Source organism: Bombus affinis, chromosome 15 (assembly GCF_024516045.1).
Source record: "Bombus affinis isolate iyBomAffi1 chromosome 15, iyBomAffi1.2, whole genome shotgun sequence".
Lineage (NCBI taxonomy): Eukaryota > Metazoa > Arthropoda > Insecta > Hymenoptera > Apidae > Bombus > Bombus affinis.
The window spans coordinates 6,011,116-6,022,237 of NC_066358.1; the positions used below are offsets into that span (position 1 = coordinate 6,011,116).

Genomic DNA, 11,122 nt, shown 5'->3' on the forward strand with positions numbered 1-11,122 from the left:
AAAGATATTGAACCACATTCTTTGAATAAAATAAAATCAAAATATTATAATAAATTTTTTGTTTAAAATATTTAAAGCATTTTAGAATAATTAAGAATATTTTTTATGTTACATTATCTTCTCTTTTGTGAGCGATCTCTGCAATAATGTTATATCTTGATGCAAATAGGACATACATCCAAGCACAATTAGTCTATTATAAATAAAATTATATCGGAAAATTACTAACACATAATACCATCAACATACAAGCTTTACCAAAATTTAATACGCGCTACTTTCGTCCCTAATAATAAGCTAATTAAATTCACATCTTATTTTCATTATTTCTTTTTGTATTATAAATATAAAAAAAACAAACTTATGAAAAAAAATTTATAAAATTTTCTCAATTCATATCGGATATAATTTAAACAAAACATTAAGAAATAAACTATAAAAACTATAATTTCAGAAAATAACTGGTAAAAGAATGGAAAATTTGATTAGCATCATGAAGATTGATTTGCAAAATTGAATACTAATTTTTTAAAATGCAATGCATTACAATTATAAAAAGATTGCTTCGGAAAATTGCAATTCGATTAATAATCGATAAATTATTAAATCTCATTATATGTTAAATGCGCACTGTCATCGACTTTATTGCATAAAAATCAAAAGGATATATGAAAATTAATTTTTTTACGAATTGAAATGATATAATAACGGATTACACTTCATTTATATTATTTATATTAAAAAAACAAAACTAAATTTCGATTTATTGATTCGATTCGTACTGATTTAGATTAGTAGTAGCAGTAGTTATAATTTCTTATTATAACTATGACAGTATATTTAATAACATTCATTGACTTTTTATTTTAAATTTCTCTTACGAACTTACAAGCAGAGACATCTTACCGTACCGGTAAATAACTTGATATGTATGTATATGTATATATAATCAAGTATGGTATAAAGTATAATAAAATATCCACAAGTTAAGTGATCAGATTGATATTTACATTATTTTTATTACAACTATCTTTTTTATCTTTATCATTATTTATCTGAGTAATCGACATTCGTAACATAATATTTACTTTGGTATCGCTTTAAACATCATATTAAATCCTACATTAAAGTGTTTGCAAACCCCCAAATTTAGTTAAAGAATTTGAAGTACACGAAGGTTATGGCAAAGATGGATTTATCATTATTAAAAAGCAAATTTCGCGGTACAATGCTTGGTGCTTTAATCGGCGATTGCACTGGTAGCCCTTATGATAGCGGCGATCAGTTAACAAGCGGCATGAAATTAGTTTTACAAAAATCATTTGATAAACTGGAAGGTCCACCATTCAAAGGTATGTATTTAAATAAGTCATCATTCTATAAAATAATATAAAATATAGAAATAATAGTATTTTTCTATAGAACATTTTTTTTAATTCTATAGCACCTGTCATGCAGTTTACAGATGATTCTGCTATGACTTACTCTTTGGCTAAATCTCTGGTTGACCAGAAGGAATTAGACGTTGTTGATGTTGCAAAAAGATTTGTTAAAAGTTATTACCAAGAACCTAATCGAGGCTATGGTATGGGTGTTGTAACGGTATGATGTTACATCTATCATAATTTTGTAATCCTGACACATAGATTGATTCTGAGATTCAAATTTTGTTAAAGGTATTTCAAAAATTACGGGGTAACAAATTTGCAGACATTGTAAGTCCAGCCAAGGAGCAGTTTAATGGACAAGGGTCATGGGGAAATGGTGGTGCAATGAGAGTTGCACCTATTGCACTATTCTCTTATCAAAACTATGATAAACTTTTAGATACAGTTAGAAAAGTGACTCAGATTACTCATACTCATAAAGTTGGAATAGATGGGGCTATTTTGCAAGTAATTGTGCTTATAAATTCATTAACCTGTTATAGTCTCATTGAGCAATTATAATCCAAATATATTTTTATTATTTTTCAGGCAACAGCAATTTATCAAAGTCTGCATTTAAATCCAAATGAAGAATTAAATGTAACAAATTTTATTGATGATTTGATTCATAAAATGGATCAAATAGAAAAAGATGAAGAAGGGTAACATAAGATAATACAATTTTAAAAATTATTGTTTGTTTAAAATGCTTATTTTTCGCAGATTAGGTTTGTCAGAACCGCAACCATACAAAGTACAGCTATGTATGGTAAAATCACTAATATTTGAAGATAGTGAAGGCTCACACGATGAAAAGGTGATACAAAAGTTGGGAAATAGTGTTGCAGCTTTGTATTCAGTACCTACTGCAATATTTTGTTTTTTAAGAGCACAAAAACCAATCACGGGTATACAGACAGATAATCCTTTCAGAAGAGCAGTTCAATATGCTGTAAGTACAATATATTACCTCTCTGAGTAAAATAATGATAAAGTTACAATTATTAATATCAATTAATTTTTTCTCTTTAATTAAAAATTATACATAAAACAAAAATTACTTTTCAGATCAGTTTAGGTGGTGATACAGATACCATTGGTAGTATGACTGGAGCGATAGCCGGTGCATATTATGGAGAAGAAAAAATTAGTAGTAATCTTTTACAACATTGTGAAGCCTCAGAGGAATTTCGGATTTTAGGCGATAAACTACTTGAATTGTCGGTAGCGCAATAGAAATTTCCTTTTATTTACGCACAAGATCAAATGTAATAACTGTTTTATTTTTTAATAAGAATCTTGTAAAAATGTAATTATCATTAAGACTGTCTTTGTTAACTACTCAATTATTGCTAAGTTATTCATGAAATATTTTTATGACAGATTTATAACATCTTATGTACCTATAGCTAATATGAATTTGTACATTTATCAAATAAATAATCTGTACAATCTTTTAAATAGTTTTAATTATTCTTAAAATTACAAGAAAGTATTTATATGTATAATGCAAATACTTTCTAATTACTAATAGAACACAATGTCCAGAAATAAAATATTAATTATCCAAGGCTTTTATCTAAATAAATCATGGAAATAGGTCAGAAAATTAATTTTAAAAATTTAACTTTTATTAAACTGAATTATGTAAAAGAAATTTGACATTTCTCTCAGCTGATAGGATTCAATATGGCTGCTCAGAAAACACGTTGCTTATCCACGATTGAAGAGACGCCTACAAATGATTTCTGTGGAGTATAAGTTAAGAAAAAATTACAAAAAAAGATAGTAGAAATCCTTTAAATATAAAATTTTATAATGGCTGGCTGCGAGGAAGTATTAGAAGGATTTATTTGTCCAATATGTATGACAGATTTCAAAGCACCTAATCAATTAACGAAACATTTCGAGGATTTCCATAAAGATGATCCAGAAATTTTGAAGTCGCTTAAAGGTAAAACTTCAAACTTTCATAATTATCCTTAAATCTTATAAATTTATTAAACAAACATATTAATGGATTATAAAAATTGATAATGTATTTTAAAAGTAAATGTGTCACAAATATTTAAATCATTTTATTTTTCTAGATCTTTTTGGTAAGGCTAAAAAGAAGATTTTAAAGCAAGATGAAATGTCAGATTCCTTTGCAAATAGTATACCATCAACTACTAGGCAACGTAGCCCAGAACTTAATTGGGGACCTCAAGAAATAGGTATTGACGAAGAGAAAATCCTCTTTGATATTGATTTATGTTAAAAAATTTAATATTAAAACAATTTTACTTTGAAGAAAAGAAATTTATAATATACTGGAGAAGATAACAGAGATATATTCAAGCTATCTTTTAAAAAGTTAACAAAAGATCTGTAGAATTTAAAATGAATTATAGATCCTTCAAAAGAAAACGTTATATAATTATGTATTAATAATTTTCAGGTGCAATGACGTCACATACAAACTATTTTAAAGAAGTAAGAAATATGAGATTGGAACGTTACTCTACAGAAACAAATAAACTTCTCATAAGACTAGATAAATTATTAAACAATTTACCATCTGATCCAGTTGATAGAAAAGGTAGAATACAAATTTTATTATTCATTTTACAAAGAAAAATTAACTAATAATTTACTTTTTTTATGATAGTTCATGAACGCACCATTGTGCCATGGATAGATGAAAAAGATGTAAAATTATGCCCTACTTGTGCAAAAAGCTTTCATGTCGCAAGAAGAAAACATCATTGTAGACTTTGTGGAGCTGTTATGTGTCACAATTGTACAATATTTCTATCGTTACAAGATGCAAGTTGGTAGTTTCAAAATTATTAAAAGAAAAAGATATTGGAAAAAAAATTTTTGTAGAAATTTAATTCCTTATGTTTACAGGAAAAATGACAAGTCCTGTTTCTGTACAAGATGATTCAGCAGTATCTCCTACTTCCGAACGACCAATTTCGGAACGTTTAGTACGTGCGGGTATTGGTCTTACAAAATTGGCGAGGTCACCATCCAGTGGTAGTTTAAATAGTGTACTATCCTTGGTTAACGATTCAACAGGTAGCGAGCAGCATTTTAGAATTTGTACGCACTGTGCGAATCTACTTGATGCGAGAGAAAAACAAAAAGCGAAACATTTTGATAAACCGATAGTATGCCAATTTTATGAAAAGCTGAGGGCATATATGGAAGAAGCTTCGCAACACGTGAAAATGTACAACAAAATGTGGGAATCCTTAAAGTACGTGGTCCAATAATTGTAAAATGGACATTTGTAATACTATAACATTTGTGTACAATTTTATATTGTTCCTAGCACAAAATTACTCGTACGAAGTTAAGAGATATGTTTTTCAGTGAGGGGGAATCCACATATAATTTAGAAGATGCTCAAGCTTTAAGAAATAAGATCGCAAAGTTAGGCGAGAATATAGATTTAATTAGCAAAAGAATTTCAGTACTCGGAACGAGATGCGTAGAAAATCCTCCGCAGGATCAAGAACTTCGATTGCATCATATGGTTAGAGTGTCTGCAATGATCTTTTTGAAAGAAGAATTATTGAGCGTGCAAGCTTTACCTTCAGAAGAAAGATACGCGGAATTACAGAAAGAACGACAGAGACGTATAGAAGCTAGAATTGCGTATGAAAGACAATTGGAAGAAGAACAAAGAGAAAGACCGAAAGAGCAACGTAAAAGGGAGACATGGAACCTCGAAGTTCGACCTATTATGAAAGAAAATCAGGTGACATTAATTTATTGAATAAACGGGAAAAAAGTTTTATCAAAAAACTATTCTTAATTTAATACCATTGATGTCATGTTCACATAGCCAAATGTGGTACTAGATCAATCACAAGGTTGGGGTCCATCTAGTGTCACTCCCATAATGCCATCTTCTATGGATCCTATAATTGAACAAATGAGTAATCTTCGAGCTTACATTAAGCAAGCTAAAGCAGATTGCAGATATGATGAGGTTGCAACATTAGAACGCAATCTTAAAGAGCTCCAAAGCGCCTACTTCACAATGAGAGAAAGTAATAACAGCGATGGATAAAGTATACACATATCTGCATTTCTCTATTAGGTAATTCTTTATTTCTTATCGGGTTTAAATAAGACTTAATAAACCTTCCCATTATATCGAAAGTTTCACGTATCACTGCATCCATTTCATGTATTATTGCACAACGTGATGTACTTTAAAAGTTCCTTTGCATTCATGAATTTAATTATAAATATCATGATGATATTTCGTAATGTATACATTTAATATACTAAATTATTGTATATATTAATATTGAAAAATATATATGATTTTTAATACAATATTATTATTATTTATTTAATTTCGGTTCTACAGCCCAGAAACATATCTGGTTTTGCAATATTATCTGAAACTCACACATATTTACATATTTCTCACATTTGACTTCATACAAACAAAGTTCATAAAACTAAATCTATTCTTATATACATATATATGTATATTATAATTCAAACTTCTCTTAACATATATATTTGTAAAAATTATAATATGGATTTTTAATATAATATTTATATAAGATTAGGAAAGTATATTTTTTTTATAAAATAAACTTATAATATTTATTTATACACTGTAGTTTTTAAATAAACCATATGTATATATATGCATAATATAAGAATAATGTGACGATATGCCTTTTCATGAAAAATTATTCCACCTAAATCAAAGTTTAATTTTCTCTCTACAAATATTTTATAAAAATATATATTTATAAATAATGCTCATCATTTTGGAATGTTAGATGTTTCATAAATGAAAAAAGTATAAAATATGTATATAGTTACTAAAACAATTAAATCCTGCATTATTCATTATATTCTAGTACTGTAACTGGCAATTCTTTCGAGCTCAATGCATTTTGCGCTACATTCGTGTTATTTTCGAGATTGTATGTACTATCAGAGTAACGAAGATCAACAATACATTGCGGTAATTCGATAGAAGATATTTCGTTTTCATCAATATTTCTACTGGATAAATGTAATGAATCCTTTGTTTCGTAATTGGTTAAAATTTCATTTGACGAAATTGTATTATTCAAAAATACAGGAAGTTCTTTTGATAATACTTCTTGATATAATTTCGTTTGTTCTGCAGATTGTCCAAACTGATTTAAAAAAACTGGCAATTCACCAGATGATATTTCTTGTTGCTTGAGTACTTGTTCTTGTTTTCTACATTCTTGTATGTTTTCTTCACTACTAAATTTCATCAAATCTGACATTTGTGCATTTAATGTTCCTTCATCATTTTCTAATTGCTTTTTGTTGTGTTTCCCTTTTGAGGAAATCAATTGTGTTGACTGCATATTTCTTTCCAAAGAACTATCATTCATTACATTAGGATTAACTGTTTCATTGTCATCAACTTGCATAGGTAATTCAAATATCAAAGATTCATTAAAATTAAAATTTTCAAGTTCTTCCTTATCTTCCAATAATCTCTTTATTTCGTTAGAGATATCTACAGGTGCTGCAGGTCCGTATTGTGGCCGTTTTGGAAGTTCCTCTAAAAAAAAAGTAAGGACTTTATTTAAGTTATAATAATTATATACTTTATAGCAAGTTACAATAATTATATACTATATTTTTTTATTATACCATTTAGTAGTTCTCCAGCAACATAATCTGCAGCTCTAAATAACTGAGCTTTTGTTAAAAGGCTCAATAAATAACCCAACGTTGGTCTCCTTTTACCAATTGTCCCCCACTCTGATAAAAATAATTCTGCTGCATTTCCTTGCTGTGCAGCTTGCTCAATCATACTATTAAAATTTAAACAATAATAAATGAGAAACATAGTTTACTTTATATTAAGTATAATAAAATATTATAATAAAAGTATAATACAATTTTTTATTGATATTTGCTACTGTATACCTAAAATGTTCAACATTAAATTTTGGCAGATTAGAACCATTATCCTTTGGTATAATTGCCATTAACTTTTTCCATGAATTCTGTATACTTAATATTTGTCCCAGTTTATATAATTCCGCAGGCCTTAATTTTCGTATCTCTGTGTCGAAACAAATTGTACTTTGCGACATTATCCTTGTAAATCCTTCAATGTTTATGAAACGTGAATAAAAATGAGCAGTATATAGAAATAAACTTATATTAATTCAGCAATAAAACTGGAAAATAGTTTCTAACAACTTACGATTTTTTAACCTCAATTCTTTGAATTTTCATACATAATTACGGATATATGGTCACATGGCTAACGACCACTATAGAGAAAGACAAAAAAGTGTATTTTTTCTCTCTCTCTCTGTTGATCCTATTATCCATTAGTATATAAGGATATAATAAACAATAAATAATAATACAAATATTAGTATATAATAAACATACTATCCATTAGTATGTAAGTAATAATTATTTTTCAAGATTTACTTTTAGGTTTACATTATTTCTACTACAGTTCACTTACATTAAAAGTAGAAAATGTAATATGTAATTTCTGAAATACATATATAATATATATAAAATATAAACTTTGAAGGAAATGATATAAGGAAGCACATATTAAACATAGAATATTTGAAAAATTTGTCATTGAAATATTTTATTTTTATGTCCTGTAAAAAGATTGGTATATAAAATTTATTAAAAAGAATGTCTTTATAAGACATGTGTATACTAATTTGAAGCACAAAAAATACAAGAGCTGTAACACATACAAAATATCACAGCCTTGTTCAAAGTATGCATATTTTGAGGTAGATTATAAGCTAAGAAAAATATTGACTGATTCAGTGAAAAAAAGAAATGCTAGTTTTATATTCTCTTTTTTTGAATTTGCACACTTCTATTTTTAAGAAATTCGTTAAACGTATTATTACACATCGTAATCGTATCGTATTATTTACACATAGAGGAAAAAGACATTAAGTTTTTCTGCAGTTTTTTCACTTCAGGCACTAATTTTGCATTGTATATTATGAACCTTTCAATGCCCATTATAATTACATTTAATCTTATTATGCATAATTTGTTAAATGTAATTATATATAAGCATCATTATTTTAATGATTTTAGAATATAAACTCTGTGAATATGAAATAATACCTGAAACATAGGTCATAAGTAATTTCACAATTAGCTATACTACAATTAACTAAACATTATATTTACTGACATCAGAAAAAATTGCATATACCATAATTTCATAAGCGATCTGATATATCTTTGGCATTTTCTTTGCCATTAGCAATTCGAGATCCAAATTGAAAAGCTCTTTTAGGGAAATTAGCTGTATTTCGGAAACCAAGTTTATATGCCACTAAACGTAAAAGTAATTTATCTCCTAATCCAGATGGCATTTTATCTGTTGGATAACACCTATAAATAATTTAATAGTTTGATTTCGTTTTACTTTTTATTTTTCTTTCTATATTTACTTTATCAATTTACCTTTCCCATGGTTTCAGCTTTTGAACATATTCTACTATATTTTCATCTAAGTATGGCAGTCTAGATTGTCTTCCATGATCTGATACGATACGATCATCACGGCCTAAATTTCTTTCAGAGATTCTAGCTAGTTCAATATTTAGTTCTTGTGTTAAAGCATCCCAACCCTTATGTCTTAATATCGTTCTATGTCTCATATATCCACCAAACAATTCATCTGCACCCATGCCTAAGAGAAGTACTCTACATGGGGATTCATATACATTTGTATTCAAATGAATTGTGCCCTTTGCTCGACTTGCAAACCACACAGCACAACCTAAGCTTTCATCTAAGATAGTGCATAGTGGATATAGTAAATTACAAATTCGCGATGAACGATATTTCTGCAATTCTCTTTGACTGATGTTTACCTGAAGAAATTAATATAAATTAGTTGTTAAGATATCTTTCATATGTTACGGGTATTTCAAAGTATATTTTGATTGATATACTTCTACAAAATTCCATTTTCGTTTTGGGCAAATCTTTGTAAGCTCTACAAACGTTTGTTTTCCAGTTTTTCTGTCGGGAACATCATATTGATCCTCCATACTTTGTTTTTCATTATTTGCACTTGATTTCTTAGATGTATTAATAGACTTTTCAAATGCAACATTGATCAAGTCAATAGGTTCATGTTGTGATACATATTTATCAGCAATTAGTGTTAAAATAGCCGAATCCAATCCTCCAGAAAATAATATACCTATTTTTGAATGATTGCATATAACATCTTGTTTCTCTAAAACTAATTTAATACATGTTCTACAAAATTTCGGCTGTTTCTTTATTCTAACTTCCACAGCCTTATAAAGAAGTTTCAATAATCGATTGACTCTTTCAAGGATATCTTTATCTTCTATCAGATATTCTAGTATTTTACAAGAATTTTCCAAACAAGGACTATTTTCCAAATATTCCAAGTCTTTAATATTAGGATGCAAATGTAGACACGTTGATACATCTGATTTTAATATAGCTTTTTCAATATCAATATCTACACCCAAATGTGTTTCTAGTGCTTCAATAATATCAGTAAATCTCAAATCTGGCTCCTTCCACGGGTAGCATGTAAAATTCACTCTAGAATTGTTTAAATTCATAACAAAAATTCCAATTGCAGGAATTTCCATAATTCTATTTACTTCTTTACTGGCAACAGATGTCAATGTTAAAATATTTTCATCAGTATCCACTTTTAAAAGCAAACTGTGTCTGCCGATAACATCTCTACCAAAATACAGAAGATTTGTAGACTTTTGAAAATATATAAAGCTATATGGTCCTTGGATTTCTTGGAACACTGATAGTACACTTGAACATGACTGTAGAGCATTTAACAGCACAATAGTATCACATATATTATCTTGAGCCTAAAACATAACATAATCATTCAATAATATTCTATCTCATTCCTTATTAGTACATGAAATAGTTATAATATAGTCAATATATTCGCATAATATATAATATTTACCAAATTTCCAGAAAATATATCTCCATTCCAAAGAAGAATATTACCACTCGAATCTATAGCTGGTTGTTCACAAAAATCTGAACCCTGCATCCATAATACAGAAGCAACAAAGTGACCAGACCAAATTGGAGTCAAATTTTCAAATTTCTCAATTAAACCATCAGGACCACGGGCAATTATTAAATTCTTACAAGCTTCCCACTGAGAGAGAAAAATATTAAATATTATAAATAATATTATAACTTATCAATTACAATTCTTGTTTATGATTGTAATGTATATTTCAATAATAGTACCTCATGTGAAATCTCTATACAATTTGCATGGTTTTGTGAAATGTTACAGAATATTCCACACATGGCTACATTAGCATAAACATAACCCTTTATAGTTATAAACCAGTTGATTTACAAATAAATGTCTTGTTATGTGTATATCTCAAATCATGCTTTATTTAAGCATAATCGTACGTATGTTTTTATGATATGAAAATAATATAAAGGTAATATAAAATATATAAAAAGTATGATTTTAATTACGTTAAAATTACGTTAGCATTTAATTTTAATTAACAAATTTCTTCCAATATTTTTTAATTTCATTTTAAAATATTTAAAATCGTCAAAAACATGCAAAGAAAATGTAGATGTTAATTTGAACGTATTTCATTGTTCTACATGAGTTCTCGCCATGTTGTCAAAAA

At 27.8% G+C, this 11,122-nt stretch overlaps 4 protein-coding genes across 7 annotated transcripts; 2 read left to right on the forward strand and 2 right to left on the reverse strand.

The window, feature by feature from the left end:
• Positions 1–950: 950 nt before the first annotated feature.
• Positions 951–2,888, forward strand: LOC126925195 (ADP-ribosylhydrolase ARH3-like). Of its 2 annotated transcripts, none has more exons than XM_050740502.1 (6): positions 951–1,352; positions 1,445–1,602; positions 1,677–1,895; positions 1,977–2,089; positions 2,151–2,379; positions 2,496–2,888. In XM_050740502.1, the coding sequence occupies exons 1-6, from the start codon at positions 1,181–1,183 to the stop codon at positions 2,661–2,663; spliced, it is 1,059 nt and encodes a 352-aa protein (XP_050596459.1). In that variant the 5' UTR covers positions 951–1,180; the 3' UTR covers positions 2,664–2,888. The 2 variants fall into 2 exon arrangements, with proteins under 2 accessions (XP_050596459.1, XP_050596460.1); XM_050740503.1 differs by having other exon boundaries at positions 1,212–1,352; positions 1,459–1,602.
• Positions 2,889–3,092: 204 nt separating this feature from the next.
• On the forward strand, positions 3,093–5,762 carry LOC126925193 (rabenosyn-5). Its single transcript, XM_050740500.1, has 7 exons — positions 3,093–3,381; positions 3,518–3,643; positions 3,868–4,008; positions 4,078–4,239; positions 4,320–4,671; positions 4,788–5,175; positions 5,263–5,762. The coding sequence occupies exons 1-7, from the start codon at positions 3,246–3,248 to the stop codon at positions 5,488–5,490; spliced, it is 1,533 nt and encodes a 510-aa protein (XP_050596457.1). The 5' UTR covers positions 3,093–3,245; the 3' UTR covers positions 5,491–5,762.
• Positions 5,748–7,847, reverse strand: LOC126925196 (uncharacterized). Of its 2 annotated transcripts, XM_050740504.1 has the most exons (4): positions 7,645–7,847; positions 7,362–7,545; positions 7,083–7,246; positions 5,748–6,990 (listed from the first exon to the last, which is right to left on the reverse strand). In XM_050740504.1, the coding sequence occupies exons 2-4, from the start codon at positions 7,529–7,531 to the stop codon at positions 6,287–6,289; spliced, it is 1,038 nt and encodes a 345-aa protein (XP_050596461.1). In that variant the 5' UTR covers positions 7,532–7,545; positions 7,645–7,847; the 3' UTR covers positions 5,748–6,286. The 2 variants fall into 2 exon arrangements, with proteins under 2 accessions (XP_050596461.1, XP_050596462.1); XM_050740505.1 differs by lacking the exon at positions 7,645–7,847 and having other exon boundaries at positions 7,362–7,635.
• A 188-nt stretch (positions 7,848–8,035) lies between these two features.
• On the reverse strand, positions 8,036–11,105 carry LOC126925191 (asparagine synthetase domain-containing protein 1). Of its 2 annotated transcripts, none has more exons than XM_050740497.1 (6): positions 10,716–11,105; positions 10,420–10,620; positions 9,395–10,315; positions 8,901–9,313; positions 8,647–8,828; positions 8,036–8,555 (listed from the first exon to the last, which is right to left on the reverse strand). In XM_050740497.1, the coding sequence occupies exons 1-5, from the start codon at positions 10,776–10,778 to the stop codon at positions 8,654–8,656; spliced, it is 1,773 nt and encodes a 590-aa protein (XP_050596454.1). In that variant the 5' UTR covers positions 10,779–11,105; the 3' UTR covers positions 8,036–8,555; positions 8,647–8,653. The 2 variants fall into 2 exon arrangements, with proteins under 2 accessions (XP_050596454.1, XP_050596456.1); XM_050740499.1 differs by having other exon boundaries at positions 8,626–8,828.
• Positions 11,106–11,122: the final 17 nt, after the last annotated feature.

Bases quoted from the DNA above. Each gene is read 5' to 3' on its own strand.
- LOC126925191 (XM_050740497.1), bottom strand. From the start codon at position 10,778: ATGTGTGGAATATTCTGTAACATTTCACAAAACCATGCAAATTGTATA. The intron at 10,621-10,715 runs GTACTATTATTG...TTTCTCTCTCAG, and splicing joins GTATAGAGATTTCACATGAG to TGGGAAGCTTGTAAGAATTT. The intron at 9,314-9,394 runs GTATATCAATCA...TAATTTCTTCAG, and splicing joins GAAAATGGAATTTTGTAGAA to GTAAACATCAGTCAAAGAGA.
- LOC126925196 (XM_050740504.1), bottom strand. From the start codon at position 7,531: ATGTCGCAAAGTACAATTTGTTTCGACACAGAGATACGAAAATTAAGG. The intron at 7,247-7,361 runs GTATACAGTAGC...AAATTTTAATAG, and splicing joins TTTAATGTTGAACATTTTAG to TATGATTGAGCAAGCTGCAC. The intron at 6,991-7,082 runs GTATAATAAAAA...CTTTTTTTTTAG, and splicing joins TGCTGGAGAACTACTAAATG to AGGAACTTCCAAAACGGCCA.
- LOC126925193 (XM_050740500.1), top strand. From the start codon at position 3,246: ATGGCTGGCTGCGAGGAAGTATTAGAAGGATTTATTTGTCCAATATGT. The intron at 4,009-4,077 runs GTAGAATACAAA...TTTTTATGATAG, and splicing joins TGATCCAGTTGATAGAAAAG to TTCATGAACGCACCATTGTG. The intron at 5,176-5,262 runs GTGACATTAATT...ATGTTCACATAG, and splicing joins CTATTATGAAAGAAAATCAG to CCAAATGTGGTACTAGATCA.
- LOC126925195 (XM_050740502.1), top strand. From the start codon at position 1,181: ATGGCAAAGATGGATTTATCATTATTAAAAAGCAAATTTCGCGGTACA. The intron at 1,603-1,676 runs GTATGATGTTAC...ATTTTGTTAAAG, and splicing joins ATGGTATGGGTGTTGTAACG to GTATTTCAAAAATTACGGGG. The intron at 1,896-1,976 runs GTAATTGTGCTT...ATTATTTTTCAG, and splicing joins TAGATGGGGCTATTTTGCAA to GCAACAGCAATTTATCAAAG.